This window comes from Ovis canadensis, chromosome 7 (assembly GCF_042477335.2).
Source record: "Ovis canadensis isolate MfBH-ARS-UI-01 breed Bighorn chromosome 7, ARS-UI_OviCan_v2, whole genome shotgun sequence".
Taxonomy (NCBI): domain Eukaryota; kingdom Metazoa; phylum Chordata; class Mammalia; order Artiodactyla; family Bovidae; genus Ovis; species Ovis canadensis.
Genome location: NC_091251.1, coordinates 61,469,990 through 61,492,259, shown reverse-complemented (window position 1 = coordinate 61,492,259; position 22,270 = coordinate 61,469,990). Strand labels below are relative to the sequence as shown.

Sequence of the window (22,270 nt, the reverse complement as noted above, 5' to 3'; positions counted from 1 at the left end):
AGAATACTGGAGTGGGTAGCCGTTCCCTTCTCTAGGGTATCTTCCTAACCCAGGGATCGAGCCCAGGTCTCCCGCATTGCAGGTGAATTCTTTACCAGCTGAGCCATGAGGGCAGCCCAAGAATACTGGAGTGGGTAGCCTATCCCTTCTCCAGTGGATCTTCCCAACCCAGGAGTGTCTCCTGCATTGCAGGCAGATTCTTTACCAGCTGCCAGGGAAACCATATATATATATATATATGGAGAAGGGAATGGCAACCCACTCCAGTACTCTTGCCTGGAGAATCCCATGGATGGAAATGCCTGGTGGGCCACAGTCCATGGGGCCACAAACAGTGGGACACGACTGAGCAACTAACACACATATATAGATATACCATCAATTAGAGAAAGATAAAAAGATGCATATATTCCAATGGTTACTCCAGCATTATTTAAAACTGCCAAGACACAGAAACAACCTAAGTATCTGTCAACAGATGAACGGATAAAGAAGATGCGGTACACATACACAATGCAATACTACTCAGCTACACAAAAAGAATGAAATTTTGTCTTTGCAGCAACCTGGGTAGACTTGGAGAGCATCATGCTAAGTGAAATAAGTCACATAGAGAAAGACAAATACTGTACGACCTCACTTACATGTGGAATCTAATAAACACACAAAACTAGTAAATGTAACAAAAAAGAGACTCACAAAGAGAACAAACTCGTGGATCAGTGGGAAGCGGGGAGGGGAAAGATGGGGTAGGAGAATCAAGGGGTATAAACTGGTATGTATAAAGTAAGCTACAAGGATATATTGTACAGTACAGGAATATAGCCAATTTATAGTAACTGCATAACCTTTAAATATTATAAATCACTATATACCTATATATATATATATATATATATTACTGTACATCAACTGTACTTCACCTTAAAAAAACAAACTCAAAGCCAAGACTTAGATGGAGGTCTCTGCTTGACAAAACAGCCTGTCTTCTTTCTTGATTTCTCTCTCTTAAAATTCAATTTGCTTTTCTGGTCGTTCAGGGAATTTTCTGGGGGTTCAGGGCTTAAGAATTCCATTGCTAATGCAGGGGACATGGGTTCTCTCCATGGTCTGGGAAGATTCTGTATGTCTTGGAACAACTAAGCCTGTGCGCCACAACTACTGAGCCTGTGTTCGGGAGCCTGCAAGCTGCAACTACTGAGTCCATGTGCCATAACTACTGAAGCCCACGTGCCTAGAGCTGGGCTCAAGAGAAGTCACCACAGTGAGAAGCCTGTGCACTGCGACTAGAGAGTAACCCCCCCAAGAGACGAGCCCAAGCACAGCAACGAAGACCCCGTGCAGCCAAAAATCTTCTAAGATAAATAAAAATAAAATTCAATCTGTTACACTGATTTCTATCCAGAAATAGTCAGCTGCCAGTCCATCCTATCACTGCATTCACCTCTTTAGAAAACATAAGATTGGGAGGAACTGATAATATTGGTTCTGTGTACAGCACTGTCCCATCTAAGAGTGTGCATTTCATGGCTCTCACTTCATAATGTACAGAAATACTGAATCACTATGCTGTGCATCTGGATCTAACATAGTGCTGTGGGTCAATCACACTCCAATTTAGAAAAAATCGTAGGGGAGGGAGGTGGGATGGGGGTTCAGGATGGGGAACACATGTATACCCATGACTGATTCATGTCAATGTATGGCAAAAACTACTACAATACTGTAAAGTAATTAGCCTCCAATTAAAATAAATACATTAATTTAAAAAACATAAAATTTTTCTTGTTACTTGAATATAATTTTCTTTTAAAATACTTTTTTACTATAAATGTATCTGGTCTTCATTTCATTTTCTTCCATACCGAGATTTAAAAATGCATAAAATATGTATTGTCATGGAAATCCCAAATATTTCTCTCTAAAGTGAAATGCATTAAACAAAAAAATTTATATACATGCATTATTTAATAAAATGTTTAATAAATAAGATTTTAAAATAAATGAATAATTTATTTTAAAATTAAAAATAGATGAGTAAAAAATAAAGGGTATTCATTTCATCATGTGGATAAAGTCATATAGCAGGGAAATCGGAAGGTCAAAGTCTAAAAGGAACACAAGAAAGATTAGATTGTCATTAATTTTTAATTTTCTAATTAAATGATACTAAAAATTCCTAGTCTCTCCAGATATGGCAGAAGCCCTTTGCATAAGGAGCAGACTTCTTTTCCAGCCTCCAGGAAGGCTGGTTTTGTTTTCTGTTCACAAATGCATTCAGGTAGGAGCCCTGGCCGAACCCACACCCAGCTCTGCCATGTCATGGCTGCAAACTTGGGTTTCTCTACCCAGAACAGTATTCCTCTGCCTTCCAGTTCCCTGAGCATTATTTGGAAGAAAGGGTTCCAAAACTCCCAAACCTCAGAGACCTCAGAAGTCAATCAGTTCACTCACAAGGAAGAGAGGGCCAGACAACTGTTGAATTTGCTGCCCAGGATCACAGAGTGGGTGAGAGTGAACCATGGCATGCCAGAGGTAGCAAAGCTACTTTCTCAAAGCAGACAAAGCACAGCTCTTGGGTAATATAGAATTAACACAGAGAGAGGTCAGGCTTTGGGGAGGTAATTCTCTAGGGCCCTGAAACATCCTTCCTGACAAGAGAGTCTCTATTTGCCTGGGAGATTTGGGAACTGGACAAAGGTTTATGAGAAGAGATTTGGAAAGCTGCATCTAAGTTATGATTCCTGGAGGACATGGAGACTACACATATCAGCCCAAGTCTTCAGGAGGGGTGGAGGCTACAGGTCAGTCATGCAGGCAGTATATGACTGAGCCCAAATAAAACCTCTGGACACCAAAGGCCCAGGTGAACTTTCTAGTTGGCAATAGTGTTGTCAGTTCCCACGCCATACCTGGAAGGACATAACACTGTCCATGGCTCCATGGGGGGAGGAAGCCTGGAAGCCGCACATCTGGACCCCTCCTAGACCTTGCCCTTGTGTCTCTACTTTTTCCTGGTTCTGCTTTGTATCCTTTTGCTCTAATAAAACTGTAACCATAAGTCCAGGGCTCTCGTGACTTTTGTGAGTTGTTGCAGTGATAAAACCAAGGAGGTGGTGGGAACCTCGCAACCTGCAGCTGGTGTCTCATGGAGAATTGTGCCTTTCACATGTGAAGGCTGGCCTGACTTGGGTGGTTAACGTCAGAGGTCAAAGCAGCTTCCTGTCCTGCCATCTCCTGTCTCTCTGCCAGCACAGAGACTGCAGTAGAATTCCCCGGGGACAGGGCTTTCAAGTCTTTGCCACCGGAACACTGAAAAGAAGGCTCCTAGAAGCGGGCACATGTCCTGCCTCAGAGCAAGTGTTTCCTGTGGGTCCAACTGAGGAGATCTGAGAGAGGGAGAAAGGTGAACTAGGAAAAATGGAAGCAGCTCCGAACTGAGGAAACTCATGCAACAAGACCATTCCTTTTCTTCTCATCTTACTGGGGGCCCAGAAGAAAGGAGAAAGGGCAAGGGAATATGTTAGAAAACTCATCCTGTCCTCTCTCATTTAATCTGAGTCAAGAAAACATGTCCCACCTCTCTACTGGCCAGTGACTTCCACTTGGGAACAAACAGAACCATTTCCAATTCAGCAACCAGACTCATCAACACACAAGTGTTCCTTCTGAAAGGCTTAGCCTGAAGCTAATTAAGAATTTAGATCTAACTTTCAATTTGCAGAAAATTGAAGGAAGTGGAGAAATGAGACCATGAGGAAGCAACTGGACCTATCTAAAAGGTGTCTATAGGAAAACTGGGTTGTTCTCTTAACTAAGTCAATGGGAAAAAAAAGGGAGAACGGAACTCTGGTAAGACCAAAAAAATGACTCACCAAATGTAGCCAGTGTTCCTTGATTTACATAAACTGGCAAGAAAGGACACGTTTGCAACAATTAGAGAAATTCAAATGTGGATTGCTTATTTATTATTTAGTTGTGATACTGGTACTGGGGCTAAATTAGAAAATATTTTGAGATACATATGGAAATATTTGGAGATAAAATATCATGAAGTCTGTATCTTAAAATGCCTCAGTGTTTTATAGTTTTGACTTTGGAACCATGTAAATAGTTTAAACAATTTTAAAACAAAATTAAAATGAAAAATTTAAACTTCTAAAATCCAAAATGAAATACAGCAACCTAATTGTAGGTCAAATTGGCATGTTAATGACACAGAAAAGTATTATGTTAAATGACTTTTAAAATCCAATATTTTGACTGTACATCCTAAGGACATAAAAGAAAAGAGAAATTTAAAAGTGAAATAGTATTGCTACAAATAATGTTGGTATTGTTATCTTAGAGCATTAATAGAATTATTTATTTGCTTTACCCCATTATTTACTGTGCAATATATCTTTTGTAAATATACACTTATTTAAGTATAAGTATATACTTAATTATTTATTTGTAATTTTATGCACAGACATAGTATAGCACAGACAATTCTAACAATATCATCAGGAACCAAGGTTTTCAGAATAAGAGAAATGGCATTCAAATATAAAATCCAAATAAATAAAAACTCTATAATCTTACAAATGAACTGGACATTATCAGTGTGAATTAATGTTTCATATTTTTCTTAAAAAGTTCATATTCCTTGCTTTTGTCCTCTGAAAAGAACAAGAAGCACCATTAACACACAGCAGTGAGCACTCCTCATCAGTAGATTGATGGTCTCTAAATACTGTTTCCCATTAAAATGAGCCAGGGCTTTCTGATGAAATGGCTGAACCTAAGGCTTGGCAGAAAACGTACAAGATAAGCCTGGAACATCTTATACAAGAAAACTATCAAAGACCACTGGAGTCGTATCAAAGGGACAAAGGAGCCGATACAAAGGACTCTCACAAGCCAAAGTTAGGACTATTTGAACCTAAAAGAAAAACTGCAATGTAGTTAAACAGGTACAGTATTTAAAACCCACCAATATAGAATGATACTTAAAACAAAAACATTATACTTTGGGAGGCTGCTAGGGCATCAACTTATTGCTTCAAAAATTAGTAAATAAAAATAACAAGTCAATTGGGAACGCATGTACACCCGTGGTAGATTCATGTCAATGTATGGCAAAACCAATACAGTATTATAAAGTAAAATAAAGTAAAAATAAAAAATTTAAAAAAAAAAGTCAAGCTTTTTATCCAATTTTCCCATCTAGATTGTATTTTATTATAAACAAATGAAAACTCCAATTAATAAATTAATTTAGAAGGAATACAATTAGAAAATTATTTTCTAAACATTAATTAAATGATTGTGAAATGAGAATTTATAATGGATGGACTCAATGGAAATCTGAACATCACAAAAAGTTAGCCAAACAGGCATTAAGTGCAAGGCATCAGTGATGGAGCATTTTTGCTAAAAAATTGAAACTGAACCTAATCAAGCTTTCAAAGCCTGTCAATTTACAGGAAATATAGGGGACAGTGCAAAGTCATGGGATGCAACGAGCTATTACCGGGTGGCAGAAAATTCTACAGGACAAATCTTTTTCTTTAACAAATAAACACCAAGAAAACAAAAAGAATAAGAGAGAAGTATTAACGATTATAAGACCTGAGAGACATACAGCTAAGTATGAAACATGAGCCTTTGAAACCCAAATAAAAATAAATCAACTGTAAAAAAAAAAAAAAAGAATTTATAAGACAATCGTGGAATTGGAATACCAATAATATTAAATCATACTGAAGGAATTACTCATTTTTTTTCAGTTATGATAAGAATGGTCTTTTAGAGGTATACCCTGAATTACTGACAAATGAAATTAATTTCTACCTACGATTGAATCAAGTGGGGTCAGAATAGGAGGACTACATAAAACAAGGTTGGCCATATATTAATAAATGTACAAAGTAGATGACAGATACATTGGGCTTATTATAATACTTTTTGTAATTTTGTGTATGCTTGTAAATTACAATTAGGATTTTTTACTTTAACTTTCATTTAAAAAATTAAGAATTAAAAAATTAAAGCACTAAAAAGATGAACAAACAAACAAAATGTTAACAAATGGCAAGTTCTAAGTGATGGAAATATGGATTGCTTGTGTTTTCTGTATGTTTGAAAATGTTTGTAACAGTAAACAAAATTGTAAAAGCAGCAAAGACTCAGAGCTGGGTCAGGTTAAAAGGATTGCAAAATATAGCTGTGGATGTCTAATGCTGGCTTTGACCAGTAATGCCTTCAGAAAATTAAAAGCAAATAACAACAACAACAACAAAAAAAAGTTCAAACTTGAAATATTAAGGAAAAAGGACCTAGGAAAAAAGGACTCTAGCTGACAAAACAGTGACACATGCTTACTATACTTGTAACATAAAGGATCTCCAATCCAGAGTAAAACCACAATACAATCCCAAATGGGAGGGGAAGTGTCTTGAGATTTTTATTTCCAGGCCTGATGACAATCAGAGAAAGAACCATGTGCCCTTAATGCTTCAAGTGACATGGGTACAAAAAGCAACCTCATGGAAGCCCGAAGCTTTATGATCTGAAGTTATACAAGACACCAAGGCAAAGCTAACAGGCTACTTGTTACTCAGACACATTGACCAGACTCTGAAATGAACAACTATTGCAAAAGCACTGCTGCTGACAGCGTCCTATGCACAGCATGGTCTTGGGTTCCCTGTACCCAAAACTGCTCTTCTCCATACCTGATGATGACACACTGGTTCTCTCTGTCAATTATCATATTTCTGTACATATTATCTGCAAGAGCATAGATATGCGGTGGGTTCTCATACTGTGCCTAGAAAAGCAAAACAAAACAAAACCACGGTCAGACAAAAGCAACACATTTCTTCTCTTCCTTTGGAAATGAACATGCCACCGTATAGTCCCCGTCTTAAAGGCTGCGTAATACAAGAATCATAAAGTTGCTAAGGGCCTGAGGAGGTACCCTTAACACAATGAAGATGGAAGGAATTTGGAAGGACTTTTCTGTAGGCCTATGAGTGATTCAGCCTTCAGACGTGACCCACGGTCTCCAGGTACTCCACCACCACGCCCTTCTACCCGCAGCACGCCTCTGCAGGCCACATTCCATTTGTAAAGGTCTCTGAAAGGTATTTGGGCAACAGGTCTTAGGAGAGGCCTACTAAAAACCTGGATCTGACCTGTATTAAATCAGAATTTCTACATTATTTTTGTTTTCCCTAAGAGGCAAGTTGGAGATCTTGGGACCCTAGAGGAAACTGAGACTATTAGAATAAAAGGAAAAAAACTTATTTTCCATATGAAGAAGGCAGGAGGTGTGGTTCTTTAGAGGGATAAACAGGATTGACCAGTTTGCTCCATCTCAACATGGAAAAACAAAAATTCCTAGCACACCAAGACAGTGGGTTTGTACTTGAGTCTCATGGGATATCTGAGCTATGCATAATATAAATCCACCAGTAAATTCACTGTGTCAGGACGACTTAAGCCCTGCTTTCTTCCATTTCTTGGCACCACTTCTACCACTCCCACCAAAGTCACTAAAAAGAAAAACACTTCATATGGTGGAAAGCTGGAGAAAGAACACCCCTTAAATTTTAGACTGTGTAACATAGGAGAGTGAGAAGAAAGTCACATCCAGAGTAAGAAGACATTTAGACTCTGTCTTCCCTTCTCTGGTCCCTATCTCTACAGGGGGATAACAAGGTCCACGGTATCCACGTCTCACAAGGTAGCTGAGACGACGCACAGGAAAGTAATTAGCAAAGGTTAGTGAAACACAGAGGTAAAGTAGAATGTACTGCACCCCAACTTTGAGTCTTATTATACAACAACTTACTATATCAAAAGGGGCCTGCCCCAGAAATGGCCACTCATCGCAAGCTCTGGCGGATCAGAACTGAGCGACGAGGAGGAGGGGTGACTGCTTTGATGTCTGCACCCAAGTTAAGCACCGGTGTATCCAGCGCCCATGGCTCCCTATGTGTGAATAGGGGCCCCAGGAGGGAAACTGCTCAGTGAGGTCTAAAACTCATTCCTGAGACTGTTGAGCTTAGGATAATTCTATATAGGGACAAAAATATGTCATTCCTGCCTTCATTTCACAGTCAAGGGATGGGACTGCAGGATGCTCATTCATGATTACATTTAATACCTCTCTGGAAATAGAGGAAAAGGAAAGAGAACAAGGGAATTCCCTGCCAGTCCACTGGTTAAGACTCTATGCATTCACTGCCAGGGACACAGGTTCAATGCCTGGTCAGGGAACTAAGACCTCACATGCCACATGGCATAGCCAAAAATAAAAATAAAAAATGGAAATAGAGTGGAGTGAAAGCTGTGAGCAGTGGAGGGAAAGGAGTGGGCAAGTCATTGCCCAGTAAGGCCTCAAAGCCACTTAACTAGTTATACTTGACCTCTATGTATCACTATTTTTCCAACGGGTTTCTCATCTCTGGGCTCATGGTATTTTTCAGCTACTGATGAGAATTATCCCTGGAGGAGGGCATGGCAACCCACTCCATTATTCTTGCCTGGAGAATCCCTTAGACAGAGCAGCCTGGCGGGCTATGGTCCATAGGGTCGCAAAGAGCCAGACACAACTGAAGCTACTGAGCATGCATGATGAAAACTGTAGGGTAGCCATTTCCTCTACCTGATTCTGCCCTTGCCTGAAAACCCCTGAAAGTCACTGAGACCTGACTTCAGTTCCTAGTTCCAACACTCAACAGATTCAATTACTTCACCTCTATGAGCCTCCATTTCCTCATCTGTGAAATAGGCATGCATAGTAATACACAGCCAGCATCCAGGGCTGCTTTATTATTGTTGCAAACATAAACATAGGACCTGGCACTAAGTAAATACCAATTTTGCAACATTCTATTGCCATCAGCAGTTAGAAATGAATATATTTTTTAAAATTCTAGAGCATTTCTTTAAAAAGAACTCTTCAAAAGATGAATGGTCTAAAAGGGACTCATGTGAGAACGCTTTTCAGAGAACTGGAAAGAAACAGCACGAACACACAGCGCTTCCATCCACCCTGCCTTGGCTGTCACTGCAGACTCCAAGCCAGCTCCGTCCCGGCTGCCCCAGGGCCCTCCTGATCAGGGCGCCAGGGCAGGGCCCAGCCTCTGCCGACAGTGTTTCCCTTGTGCTGGGCTCCCATAAAGGCAGCATTATCAAAGGTCTTTCGCGTGGCAGCCTCCTTCGGCTCCAGCTACCAGCACCATTCATCTGGCAACAATGGGGTGGGCTCTTGCTCTGGGTAAATTGCCTTCCACTTCAACTGATGAATTTGTGTGGGCTCCCTTTTGTTTGTTTTCCAGGGGTCAGGATTAATGAACGCTCTTGTGCTTCTGCTGCAAAGGAAAGAGGGAAGGAAAAAGATGTAGAGATGGGGAGGCCTGGGGAAGTGATGAGCCAGAGAATGAAACATATGAATTAGGATTACAGATTCTATTTTTATGTCACAACTGAAATGGCTACGGAGCTGGGTCTGAATGAAATAAAAAAAGATTTGCTTTCCATGTTCTAGTCATAGCCACGGTTTCAGTGATTTGGAGAGAATGGTTCCCACTGCCCAATTTATATTTTTTACCGATTACTGAATTTTTTACTCTTTAGAGTTTTGTGACGTATGTGGAAGATGCCTGAAGCTGTAAGTCCTACATTCCATTAAACTAACATTGTATATAATGTTCCAATATTAATAGTCCTATGCCTTTTTTGAGCTGTACTCTAAAGAGCAGCACATCATTTAAAAAATCAAACAATGTCACCTATTTAAGCTCCCCAATAAATAATTTATATAAGAAAATGCAAATATATGGCCAACTTCAATTGCCCATACATCATAAAAGCCCCAAACACTGCAGTAATTTATGTGGCATGTAACTTACCGCTCCTTGGTACATTTCAATTTCCTTTTCCCCAAAATATGGCATCTGTTTGAAAGGGTTGACTGAGATTAATACGGATCCTATATATGTCTGAATTTAAATCCAGTTAAGGTCTATCATTAATCTTCACAGCTACACATTTTTCGAATTAAGCAACCAGATGTTATCAAGAATTCATAATGATTGTCCCAATGAAAAGCTCATGGGCTTGTTTTCTAAAAGATTACAAATAAAGACAAAAGCAATTACCGAGTAGTTCAGGTTTTGTTCTTCAGGAAGAGTAATGAACTTAATTACCAAGGTGTTACAAAAATAAATCATTACTTTAAGTGAATTGAAACTTTAAGTGAATTCTCTCAAGACTGGTGACATGCATGGCTAGGGATAAAAAACCAAATGATCAAGGACTAAAAAGAGCAAATATTTTTTCCTTGGTATCTCTTAGGTATACTGAGAACATATTCATTTATTTGTTTAATAAACAGAGGGATATAAGATGAACTGCACAGTCCTGCTCTTCAGAAGCCATGGAGAACTGAGTTGTACCCATAAGTAGAATTCATAGCAGAAAATTACAAATGCATATAGATCAAGTTTTGGAGAAGGAACCTGGAGAAGGCAACCCACTCCAATCTTCTTGCCTGGAAACTTCCAAGGACAGAGGAGTCTGATGGACTATAGTCCATAGAGGTACAGTTCATGTGTCCAAGAATCGGACACAACTGAGCATCTGAGCATAGACCAGGTTTAGGGAAGAAGGTGTTATTTATGTATGGGAAATTCTCGAAGGCCCCTCAGAAGAAAACGTATTACTTACGTCCCCAAAATGAAGTGCTATTATAACATACAAAATATTTCCATTTATCATATAACAACCAACTAGTTTGAACTGGATGTCTACAACTTGCCAGGAACTGTTACATATGCTGGGGATATACAGCAGTGGATAAAACAGAGAGAACTGATGTAAAAATACCATTAAAAAATGCAAACATCAACAAAAAACAAACCATATACAATACTCAAAATTGTTTCTTTTAATCAATGACTTCTAAATGTTTAGAAATTTTGCAGTTACGAGTGTAAAGCTGGGACTTCCCTGGTGGTCCAGTGGTTAAGACTCTGCCTCATAATGCAGGGAATGCAGGTTTGATCTCTGAAAGCTGTGAGATTTCCTTCCCCAAAGGGACATTTATATATTAGGACCTGAGTGTCAAATAGAGCAACACAATGAAGTTTGATCAGATTAGCAAGCTCCCTATGCCCAGTTCTATTCTATTCTGGCCTTGGGCAAGTCTCATCTCTGAGTGGTGGTGATTAGATGATGGGGTAAATAGAACCTACTTGATAGGTTTTGTTATGAGAATTAAGCAATACAGTATCAAATGCTCAGCATAATGTCTGATATGTAGTAGAGGCAGTTTCCTTAATTCATATACTTCAAGATGCTCACCATGTCACCTCTGAGAAGCAGTGTTAGTATTACTGAACACAAATGAGTCAAGTGTGGAATGGATCATATAATATTTAAAACATAATATTTATACATGAAGGGAAGAATGGGGAATGATTTGGCTGCAATTTTGCTTGCTTTTTCACTGAACAGAAAGATTTTCAGATTCAAAAGGGCTGGACGTGAAATAGTGGGTTGGTCAAAAAGTTCATTCAGCCAATCCAGTGCACAGCACACCCAGAGGCACCCTGCACCATTCAGGCACAGGGGCAGACTGTGGCACTGAAAGGAAACGCAGATGAGGCGGTGAATAACTGAAAATCACTCCAGAATTATGGAAGAAGGGCCAAGAGAAAACGTGGTTCCAAGTGCCAAAGTCAGAGGAGGCCAACAACAGATTAGAAGCCGACTTTTTTTGAGGTAAGATTTAGAGCAGGTTTATTGTTAGATTTAATAAGCAGGTCATCACTGTGTGTGGTGTTGTAGCCAAGACTCAACAAGTGTTGATAAAAACAAACATTGATAGAACACATACATGTACAGATGGCATCAATCTAAGTTCCTAATGACAACCTGGATACTATTTTAATCCTATTTTACTAGGAGGAAACTGAGGCAAGAGAAATTTTCAGTATTTAGAAAATACAGCATTGCTATGATCACATTCATTTCAGAAGAGGGAGATGTCTACGCCTACATCTGGAGAACGGGTGCTTCTTCCTTAGCTGTAAAGGGACTACTATGAATGCCACCTGAATGAACTGATCATTGCATTCAGAGAATAAAGAGCTGCTAGAGGGGGACTGGCAAGAGTATACTCATTGAAAAAGACCCTGATGCTGGGAAAGATTGAGGGCAGAAGAGAAGGGGGCAACAGACAATGAGACGGTTGGATCAGATTACCAAGCTCCCTATGCCCAGTTCATTGGGAGATAGTGAAAGACTGGGAAGCTTGATATTCTGCAGTCCATGGGTTCGTAAAGAGTCAGACACAACTTAGTGACTGAACAACAGCAAGGAGACTTACTTGATGGTCCAGTGGTTAAGACTTTGCCTTCCAATGCAGTGGGTGCAGGTTCCATCCCTGGTTGGGGAGCTAAGAACCCACATGCCTTATGGCCAAAAAACCAACACATTAAATAGAAGCAGTACTGTAACAAACTCAATAAAGACTTTAAAAATGGTCCACATTAAAAAAAAAAATCTTAAAAAAAAAACCCCCAAAAACAGTTGCTAGAGGACCTGAGCCATAGCAGCAAATTTGGAAAACTCAGCAGTGGCCACAGGACTGAAAAAAGTCAGTTTTTATTACAGTCCCTAAGAAACGCAATGCCAAAGGATGCTCAAACTACCGCACAACTGCACTCATCTCATGCTAGCAAAGTAATGCTCAAAATTCTCCAAGCCAGGCTTCAACAGTATGTGAACAGTGAACTTCCAGATGTTCAAGCTGGTTTTAGAAAAGGCAGAGGAACCAGAGATCAAATTGCCAACATCTGCTGGATCATGGAAAAAGCAAGAGAGTTCCAGAAAAACATCTATTTCTGCTTTATTGACTATGCCAAAGCCTTTGACTGTGTGGCTCACAATAAACTGTGGAAAATTCTGAGAGAGATGGGAATACCAGACCACCTGACCTGCCTCTTGAGAAACCTGTATGCAGAGTACATCATGAGAAACGCTGGGCTGGAGGAAGCACAAGCTGGAATCAAGACCACCAGGAGAAATATCAATAACCTCAGATATGCAGATGACACCACCCTTATGGCAGAAAGTGAAGAGGAATTAAAAAGCCTCTTGATGAAAGTGAAAGAGAAGAGTGAAAAAGTTGGCTTAAAGCTCAACACTCAGAAAACTAAGATCATGACATCTGGTCCCAATCACTTCATGGCAAATACATGGGGAAACAGTGGAAACAGTGGCTGACTTTATTTCTGAGGTCTCCAAAATCACTGCAGATGGTGACTGCAGCCATGAAATGAAAAGACGCTTACTTCTTGGAAGAAAAGTTATGACCAACCGAGACAGCATATTAAAAAGCAGAGACATTATTTTACCAATAAAGATCTGTCTAGTCAAGGCTATGGTTTTTCCAGTAGTCATGTATGGATCTAAGAGTTGGAGTGTAAAGAAAGCTGAGAGTGGAAGAATTGATGCTTTTAAACTGTGGTGTTGAGAAGATTCTTGAGAGTCCCTTGGACTGCAAAGAGATCCAATGAGTCCATCCTAAAGGAAATCAGTCCTGAATGTTCATTGGAAGGACTGATGTTGAAGCTAAAAGTCCAATACTCTGGCCACTTGATGTGAAGAACTGACTCATTTGAAAAGACCCTGATGCTGCGAAAGATTGAAGGAGAGAAGAGAGAGGGATGACAGAGGATGAGATGGTTGGATGGCATCACCGACTAAACGGACATGAGTTTGAGTAAACTCCAGAAGTCGGTAATGGACAGGGAGGCCTGGCGTGCTGCAGTCTACGGGGTCACAGAGTCAGATACGACTGAGCAACTGAATTGAACTGAACCCAACCTTGGTTCTCCAATAAATAAATCTGGATTGGGTTAACATAAGAACTCCTATAGGAGGCAACTTTTTTTTTTTTAACTGTTAATAATCTGCTATGTTGCTATGTAAAAAGACACAGTCTTGATTTTCACTAAGTAGTCTATATAAATTCTGGCAAGGAGATGTTCAGAGAAAAAAAACTTTTGGAGTATTCTAGACCAATCATGAATAAGTCATGAATCAGATTGGAAGAAGGATTTCAGTAGGGCTTCTCATGGGAAGTATTATTTGAGGGGGGACTCCTGAAAAGCAAAGTTTGGTTTGAAATGGATAATGTAGGTCCTATCTATGCTAAGTAGCTACAAATTTACTTAAAGTAGAATGGAGACAAGAGAATTTGATTTGGAATTTAAAGGAAACAAACATATTTTTCCCACCTGCCTGGGTCTGCAGACACCTCAGCTACTTTCAAGAGGGCACACACAGGTCTTCTACTGGGTTGGGCCACTTTCCAGATAAGTCCAATACTCACTCCCACTCCTTGCTGCATAATTCAGGTGTGCCTTCGGAAAAAGCTGTTTCATCACTGTCTCTACCCACATAACTTTTAGCTAGAAAGGTGTGGCCCAAGGCTAACTTTCAAATTGTATGTAGATATACAAGGCTATGATTTTTAAAAAAAGGAAGTAAAGTAAATGCCATCTTATTATTGCCAACAGAATACGCAAGACAGAAGAGCACCAACAGATCTTTAATTGACTGGCTCCCAAATGTTTGTCCATGGATCCATAAGCTTTCATTGATCCGCAACAAGAATGACAAAAAGAGAAAGAGAGCCCTCAATTTTTCATAAAGTCCAGTTTTTCCAGTATAAAGGCCATCCTTTACTCTTAAACTATTTCCTTTCTGTTTGGGAGGTGTTGAAATATTCTTTCTTTTATGAAATATGATGGTAGCGCTGCTTCTATAAATTTGTTTTTAATGGTCTTATAAGGAAAAGTTAAACGTTTTTTATATTTAAAATAGCTCATACTCTATTTTATTTTTTAAACTTTAAACTTTTTATTTTGTTTCGGGGTATAGCCGATTAACAATGTTGTGGTAATTTCAGGTAAACAATGAAGGGACTCAGCCATACATATACATGTATCGATTCTCTCCCAAGCTCCCCTCCTATCCAGGCTGGCCCATAACACTGAGTAGAGTTCCATGTGTTATACAACAGGTCCTTGTTGGCTATTCATTTTGAATATAGGAGTATGTATATGACCTTCCCAAACTCCCTAACTATCCCTTCCCCCTGGCAACCATAAGTTTGTTTTCTAAGTCTCTGAGTTTCTTTCTGTTTTGTAACAAGAGTTTAACTTTTTTAAAAAACATTTTAATAGCCAGTGAATTCCCCCTAACTGCCCACACTGATCTAGTCAACCTCCCTGGATTCAACACTGAGGTGGCGCAGGGAGGTGAGGTGACGTGCGAAGTCACATATGTGGAAATGATGGAACTTGAGCCCCTGGCTCTGGCCATCAGACCCACATTCATCTCACTGCGCGACATTCCCCCCCAACCCCAACATGAACTGACAGCAAAGGGCCAAACCTCACTTGGAACAAGGGTGCTGCTTTGAGCTCTGGTTGGTTCTGGCACAAGTGTCTCAAGTCCTAATTGAAGGGTTGAAAATGCCAAGCACACTTGAGTGTGGTCTCTGAGGAAAAACAAGTTTGGAGAAAGCTGGACCCAATGAGGCCATCGTGCTTTGTGCAAGAACTATTTTTGTCAGCCCACTGGCTGTAAGTGATGTCTCACCAAGCAGAGGGCGAACACAATGAGGTTTCCCTCCTATATTTTAGAACTGAAATTGTAAGAAGGGTGGCAACACTTCAGAAAATAGGAAATGAAACCTTCCTGGTCTTAGGATAAATAACTGAAAAAATGGATTTTCCTTGGTTGACAATGCTCACATTCTCTAAGCAGATTTTTTTTCCTACTGTGGAACAAAGAAATGTGCAGTCAGCTTGAATGCATTAACCATTGATCATTCCAAATACTGACCTTCAGCACAAGACAATGTGCTGCTATTAGATGCAGAAGAGGTCAAATGAACAATATTATAACTTAATCTAAGATTGAATCTCTTCTTGTCTTCACTATTGAGCTTAGAAGAGAGGGAGGGGAAACTCATTTACAATACCAATGGGACCCTATCATAATAATATTCCCTTGGCATTAAACTGATTTACCTCCTATTAGAGGAAAAGATTTGCAGTTAGACCCTTGGCATCATTTCATAAACATCCAAAAGAGCCACCAAGCTTCCTCAAAGCTGAAAGCTGCTCTGTGCTATTGCCGGAAAGCACACTGATGTCAAATTTCTCATATACTGAGTGGGCAGAGATTTCTACAACAGAAAGTCCATTAGTGGTCAACTAACTCATTTCCTTGGTAGAACACATGATTAGTCAGTCATTGATTCAAAGACATTAATTCAAAGACTGGGAATCAGCCCCCTCGGTGTGAGTCATTTTAGAATTCTGCTGTCTGAATATAAAAAGCAAGTCTTCATAGTCAACAAATTTTCAACAAACACTTAATATAATGCACCATGCCAAAAATGATGTGGGAAAGAAATAAACAATGCAGGATGGTGACATTTTTTAGCTAAAATTAACAAGAAGGCACATGCATATATACACGTCTTGTTGTTTGGTCCACCAGGGAAGCCCATACATGTCTATACGTGATCAAACTGGTTAATTAAGAATATATTAAAAATATATTAGGTTAATAGGAGCAAACCTTATATGGTGGGATTCCAAGGGATTTTACTGTTCTCCTTTCTAGTTAACTGCATTTTGTAATCATTTAAAATGAACATTTATTGCTTTAAAGTGGTTTTTAAACTTTAGTTTTTAAAAGAGAAGTAAAGGACACAATCCCTGTTCTTAAGGAATTTCTAGTGTTTTAGAGGTAAATGACCATACAGGGAAAAGCAAGTCTGTCTGGGTTGATGACGGACTGCTGCTGATAACCATTTTTTTCTTTTCTAACCCAGCTAATCAAAAACCATGTCTACATAAATAATGAGCCCATGTTCTAAGAACATTCCAATAAATAATGAGTTCAACTACATTCATTGGAAATTAGCCTTTTATGGGCTTGTCAATAAACCTATCCACCCTTTAAAAGTTTCTATGGTAAAATGCATCTGAGTGTCCAAAAACCAACTTTATAATTGAGTTTTGGAACATAATTCAGAAATATGAGAGAACTTGTACACTTGCCTTAATGTATGATAATAATAACTAACACTAATCATGTATTTACTGCATTTGTTATTTCAATTCACCCTAAACAGCCTCATGTAGGAGTTTTTATCATCACTTCCATTTTGCAGGTCAGGAAATCAAGGAAAAACTTATCACAAAACTTATATAAGATCACCAAGCTCATGCAGATTAAGGCTCAAAACCAGGCTTTCCAGATTCATCCCAACTCTTTCTGGTCCATCATCGGCCAGTTTGCATGGGTCTTGCACACAAAAGTTATTAAAACCTTTTAATGATAAGCCTAGATAAAGTGAGCAAATTTCAACTTTTTTGCCAAATAAAATGAAAATTTACAACTGCACACAACTGCTTCCATACAATTAAAGGAAGCTCTGCACAGGTATCCAGGAGTCAGCAAATGTTCTCTGTAAAGGATCAGAGATTAATTAGTTCAGGCTTTGTGGATCACAGAGTCTGTTGCAAATACTCGTCTGCCACTGTAGCATAAAAGCAGTAGCAGACAATAAGTAAGTCCAGTTAAGTCGCTCAGTCGTGTCCGACTCTTTGCGATCCCATGAATCGCAGCACGCCAGGCCTCCCTGTCAATCCCCAACTCCCGGAGATCACTCAGACTCAGGTCCATCGAGTCAGTGATGCCATCCAGCCATCTCATCCTCGGTCGTCCCCTTCTCCTCCTGCCCCCAATCCCTCCCAGCATCAGAGTTTTTTCCAATGAGTCAACTCTTCGCATGAGGTGGTGGCCAAAGTACTGGAGCTTCAGCTTTAGCATCATTCCTTCCAAAGAAATCCCAGGGTTGATCTCCTTCAGAATGGACTGGTTGGATCTCCTTGCAGTCCAAGGGACTCTCAAGAGTCTTCCCCAACACCACAGTTCAAAATCATCAATTCTTCAGTGCTCAGCCTTCTTCACAGTCCAACTCTCACATCCATACACGACCACTGGAAACCATAGCCTTGACTAGACGGATCTTAGTTGGGAAAGTGATGTCTCTGCTTTTGAATACGCTATCTAGGTTGGTCATAACTTTCCTTCCAAGGAGTAAGCGTCTTTTAATTTCATGGCTGCAATCACCACCTGCAGTGATTTTGGAGCCCCTCAAAAATAAAGTCTGACACTGTTTCCACTGCTTCTCTATCTATTTCCCATGGAGTGATGGGACCGGATGCCATGATCTTCATTTTCTGAATGTTGAACTTTAAGCCAACTTTTTCACTCTCCTCTTTTACTTTGATCAAGAGGCTTTTTAGATCCTCTTCACTTTCTGCCATAAGAGTGCTATCATCTGCATATCTGAGGTTATTGATATTTCTCCTGGCAATCTTGATTCCAGCTTGTGTTTTTTCCAGTCCAGCATTTCTCATGATGCACTCTGCATATAAGTTAAATAAGCAGGGTGACAATATATAGCCTTGACGTACTCCTCTTCCTATTTGGAACCAGTCTGTTGTTCCATGTCCAGTTCTAACTGTTGCTTCCTGGCTTGCACATAGGTTTCTCAAGAGGCAGGTCAGGAGGTCTGGTATTCCCATCTCTTTCAGAATTTTCCACAGTTTATTGTGATCCACACAGTCAAAGGCTTTGGCATAGTCAATAAAGCAGAAATAGATGTTTTTCTGGAACTCTCTTGCTTTTTCCATGATCCAGCGGATGTTGGCAATTTGATCTCTGGTTCCTCTGCCTTTTCTAAAACCAGCTTGGACATCAGGAACTTCACGGTTCACGTATTGCTAAAGCCTAGCTTGGAGAATTTTGAGCATTACTTTACTAGCGTGTGAGATGAGTGCAATTGTGCAGTAGTTTGAGCATTCTTTGGCATTGCCTTTCCTTGGTATTGGCATGAAAACTGACCTTTTCCAGTCCTGTGGCCACTGCTGAGTTTTCCAAATTTGCTGGCATATTGAGTGCAGCACTCTCACAGCATCATCTTTCAGGATTTGAAATAGCTCACCTGGAATTCCATCACCTCCACTAGCTTTGTTTGTAGTGATGCTTTCTAAGGCCAACTTGACTTCACATTCCAGGATGTCTGGCTCTAGATGAGTGATCACACCATCGTGATTATCCGGGTCGTGAAGATCCTTTTTGTACAGTTCTTCTGTGTATTCTTGCCATCTCTTCTTAATATCTTCTGCTTCTGTTAGGTCCATACCATTTCTGTCCTTTATCGAGCCCATCTTTGCATGAAATGTTCCCTTGATATCTCTAATTTTCTTGAAGAGATCTCTAGTCTTTCCCATCCTGTTGTTGTCCTCTATTTCTTTGCATTAATCGCTGAAGAAGGCTTTCTTATCTCTTCTTGCTATTCTTTGGAACTCCGCATTCAGATGCTTATATCTTTCCTTTTCTCCTTTGCTTTTCGCCTCTCTTCTTTTTACAGCTATTTGTAAGGTTTCCCCAGCCATTTTGCTTTTTTGCATTTCTTTTCCATGGGGATGGTCTTGATCCCTGTCTCCTGTACAATGTCACGAACCTCATTCCATAGTTCATCAGACACTCTATCTATCAGATCTAGGCCCTTAAATCTATTTCTCACTTCCACTGTATAATCATAAGGGATTTGATTTAGGTCATACCTGAATGGTCTAGCGGTTTTCCGTACTTTCTTCAATTTAAGTCTGAATTTGGTAATAAGGAGTTCATGATCTGAGCCATAGTCAGCTCCCATTCTTGTTTTTGTTGCCAGTATAGAGCTTCTCCATCTTTGGCTACAAAGAATACAATCAATCTGATTTCGGTGTTGACCATCTGGTGATGTCCATGTGTAGAGTCTTCTCTTGTGTTGTTGGAAGAGGATGTTTGCTATGACCAGTGCATTATCTTGGCAAAACTCTATTAGTCTTTGCCCTGCTTCATTCCGCATTCCAAGGCCAAATTTGCCTGTTACTCCAGGTGTTTCTTGACTTCCTACTTTTGCATTCCAGTCCCCTATAATGAAAAGGACATCTTTTTTGGGTGTTAGTTCTAAAAGGTCTTATAGGTCTTCATAGAACTGTTCAACTTCAGCTTCTTCAGTGTTACTGGTTGGGGCATAGACTTGGATTACTGTGATATTGAATGGTTTGCCTTGGAAACGAATAGAGATCATTCTGTCATTTTTGAGATTGCATCCAAGTACTACATTTCAGACTATTTTGTTGACCATGATGGCTACTCCATTTCTTCTGAGGGATTCCTGCCCGCAGTAGTAGATATAATGGTCATCTGAGTTAAATTCACCCATTCCAGTCCATTTTAGTTCACGGATTCCTAGAATGTCAGTGTTCACTTTGCCATCTCTTGTTTGACCACTTCCAATTTGCCTTGATTCATGGACCTGACATTCCAGGTTCCTATGCAATACTGCTCTTTACCCCATCGGACCTTGCTTCTATGACCAGTCACATCCACAACTGGGTATTGTTTTTGCTTTGGCTCCATCCCTTCATTCTTTCTGGAGTTATTTCTCCACTGACCTCCAGTAGCATATTGGGCACCTACTGACCTGGGGAGTTCCTCTTTCAGTATCCTATCATTTTGCCTTTTCATACTGTTCATGGGGTTCTCAAGGCAAGAATACGGAAGTGGTTTGCCATTCCCTTCTCCAGTGGACCACATTCTATCAGACCTCTCCACCATGACCTGCCCGTCTTGGGTTGCCCTGCGGGCATGGCTTAGTTTCATTGAGTTAGACAAGGCTGTGGTCCTAGTGTGATTAGATTGACTAGATTTCTGTGAGTATGGTTTCAGTGTGTCTGCCCTCTGATAACCTCTTGCAACACCTACCATTTTACTTGGGTTTCAAAACAACCAGCATAGCTGCATTCCAATAAAATCCTGTGATGGGTGGGGTTTTGTCTGTGGGCAGTGGGCTTCCACACTTGATCAAGATGCTATTATAATGTGCTTAATGAATCCAAATATATCTATTAATACTTAAAAGCAGGGGTTTAGGGATTTAACTACCCAGATAATTGGAAAAATTTCCTATGGTAAATAAGAAACAGCACCATATTGGTTAGAAATATACAAGTACCTTGAAATAATGTTTATTAGCATAAATACCTGGTAAGTTGAGCTCCTTCCTCATCAATGATGGAAATGATGCAAAACTACTGCTGCATATTTACGGGTACTTTTATCTAAGAGTAAGAGGAGCGGTGTAAATAATACACAGAAGCTACGGATGTGAAGACTTTACCTCCCCGAGGTTTAGAGGTTAAAAACCAAAAGTGTATGTTACAATGGTTCAAAGACTCCACTTTTAATGGCCATCCAGAACACCACACCCTCAGAAGACACCAACAGCATCACCACCAAGAGCCACCAAGAGCATAAACTTTCTGGTACTACTCTACAGATTTTCACAGACCCCTGCTTGTCTATGACCAACCCTACAATAATTATGCTAAAGTAACTTTACATAGTTGCACCAAACAGAACTCCTGAATCCTGTAGGAACTTAAGCAACTATCATATCTCTCTATGAAGTTTATAATGAAGTCAACACATTTGAATCAAATTTCAATTCTGAATGCTTTCCAGTCCTACCCAAAATGGCATCTGGCAAGCCAAGACTGAAACATATAGTGCAACTCAAGAATGTCAGACATTGTCGGTAATTGATCTTCGCGACTCTTCTTTCTTTTAGTAAAACATAAGAATGCAGAAAAACAGGCAAAATGGCATATTTTTTGCATGAGGCAATCTTTTTTAAACCTTTTAAGTCTGGACTTATCAGTCTCTGCTTTGCAATTAGGGAACATTACTGATAGAATTCTGCAGGTCAGGACATTCTTTAGGAAGAGCACAGGTTTTAGACACCACGTGCCTGGCTAGAGCACATCAAAGGTACGGAGCCACGGACTGAAATAGAGAATACTGGCTTCATATTTTTGTTTTCCCCACACACTGTGGCATTTGGGGTCTGAGTTCCCTGACCAAGGATTGAACCTGTGCTCCCTGCAGTGGAAGCACAGAGTCGTAACCACTAGATCTCCAGGGAAGTCCTTGGCCGCATCATGATTTTGATGCAGGAACAAACTTTAAACTAAAAACACCAGGAAAGTCTTTAGCCCCATAGCACTGAAACACATAATCACCATATGTAAAACAGACAGCTAGTGGGAAGTTGCTATAAAAC

At 39.9% G+C, this 22,270-nt stretch overlaps 1 protein-coding gene across 1 annotated transcript in view; it reads right to left on the bottom strand.

Annotated features, from left to right (window-relative positions):
- Window positions 1-22,270, bottom strand: part of MYO1E (myosin IE) — a 214,948-nt gene that overhangs the window by 99,050 nt on the left and 93,628 nt on the right. Inside the window, exons 3-4 of the mRNA XM_069596358.1 lie at window positions 9,906-9,995; window positions 6,720-6,814 (exon numbers count right to left, since the gene is read on the bottom strand). Of these exons, the coding sequence (XP_069452459.1) occupies window positions 6,720-6,814; window positions 9,906-9,995 (185 nt within the window). The remainder of the gene's footprint in view (window positions 1-6,719; window positions 6,815-9,905; window positions 9,996-22,270) is intronic.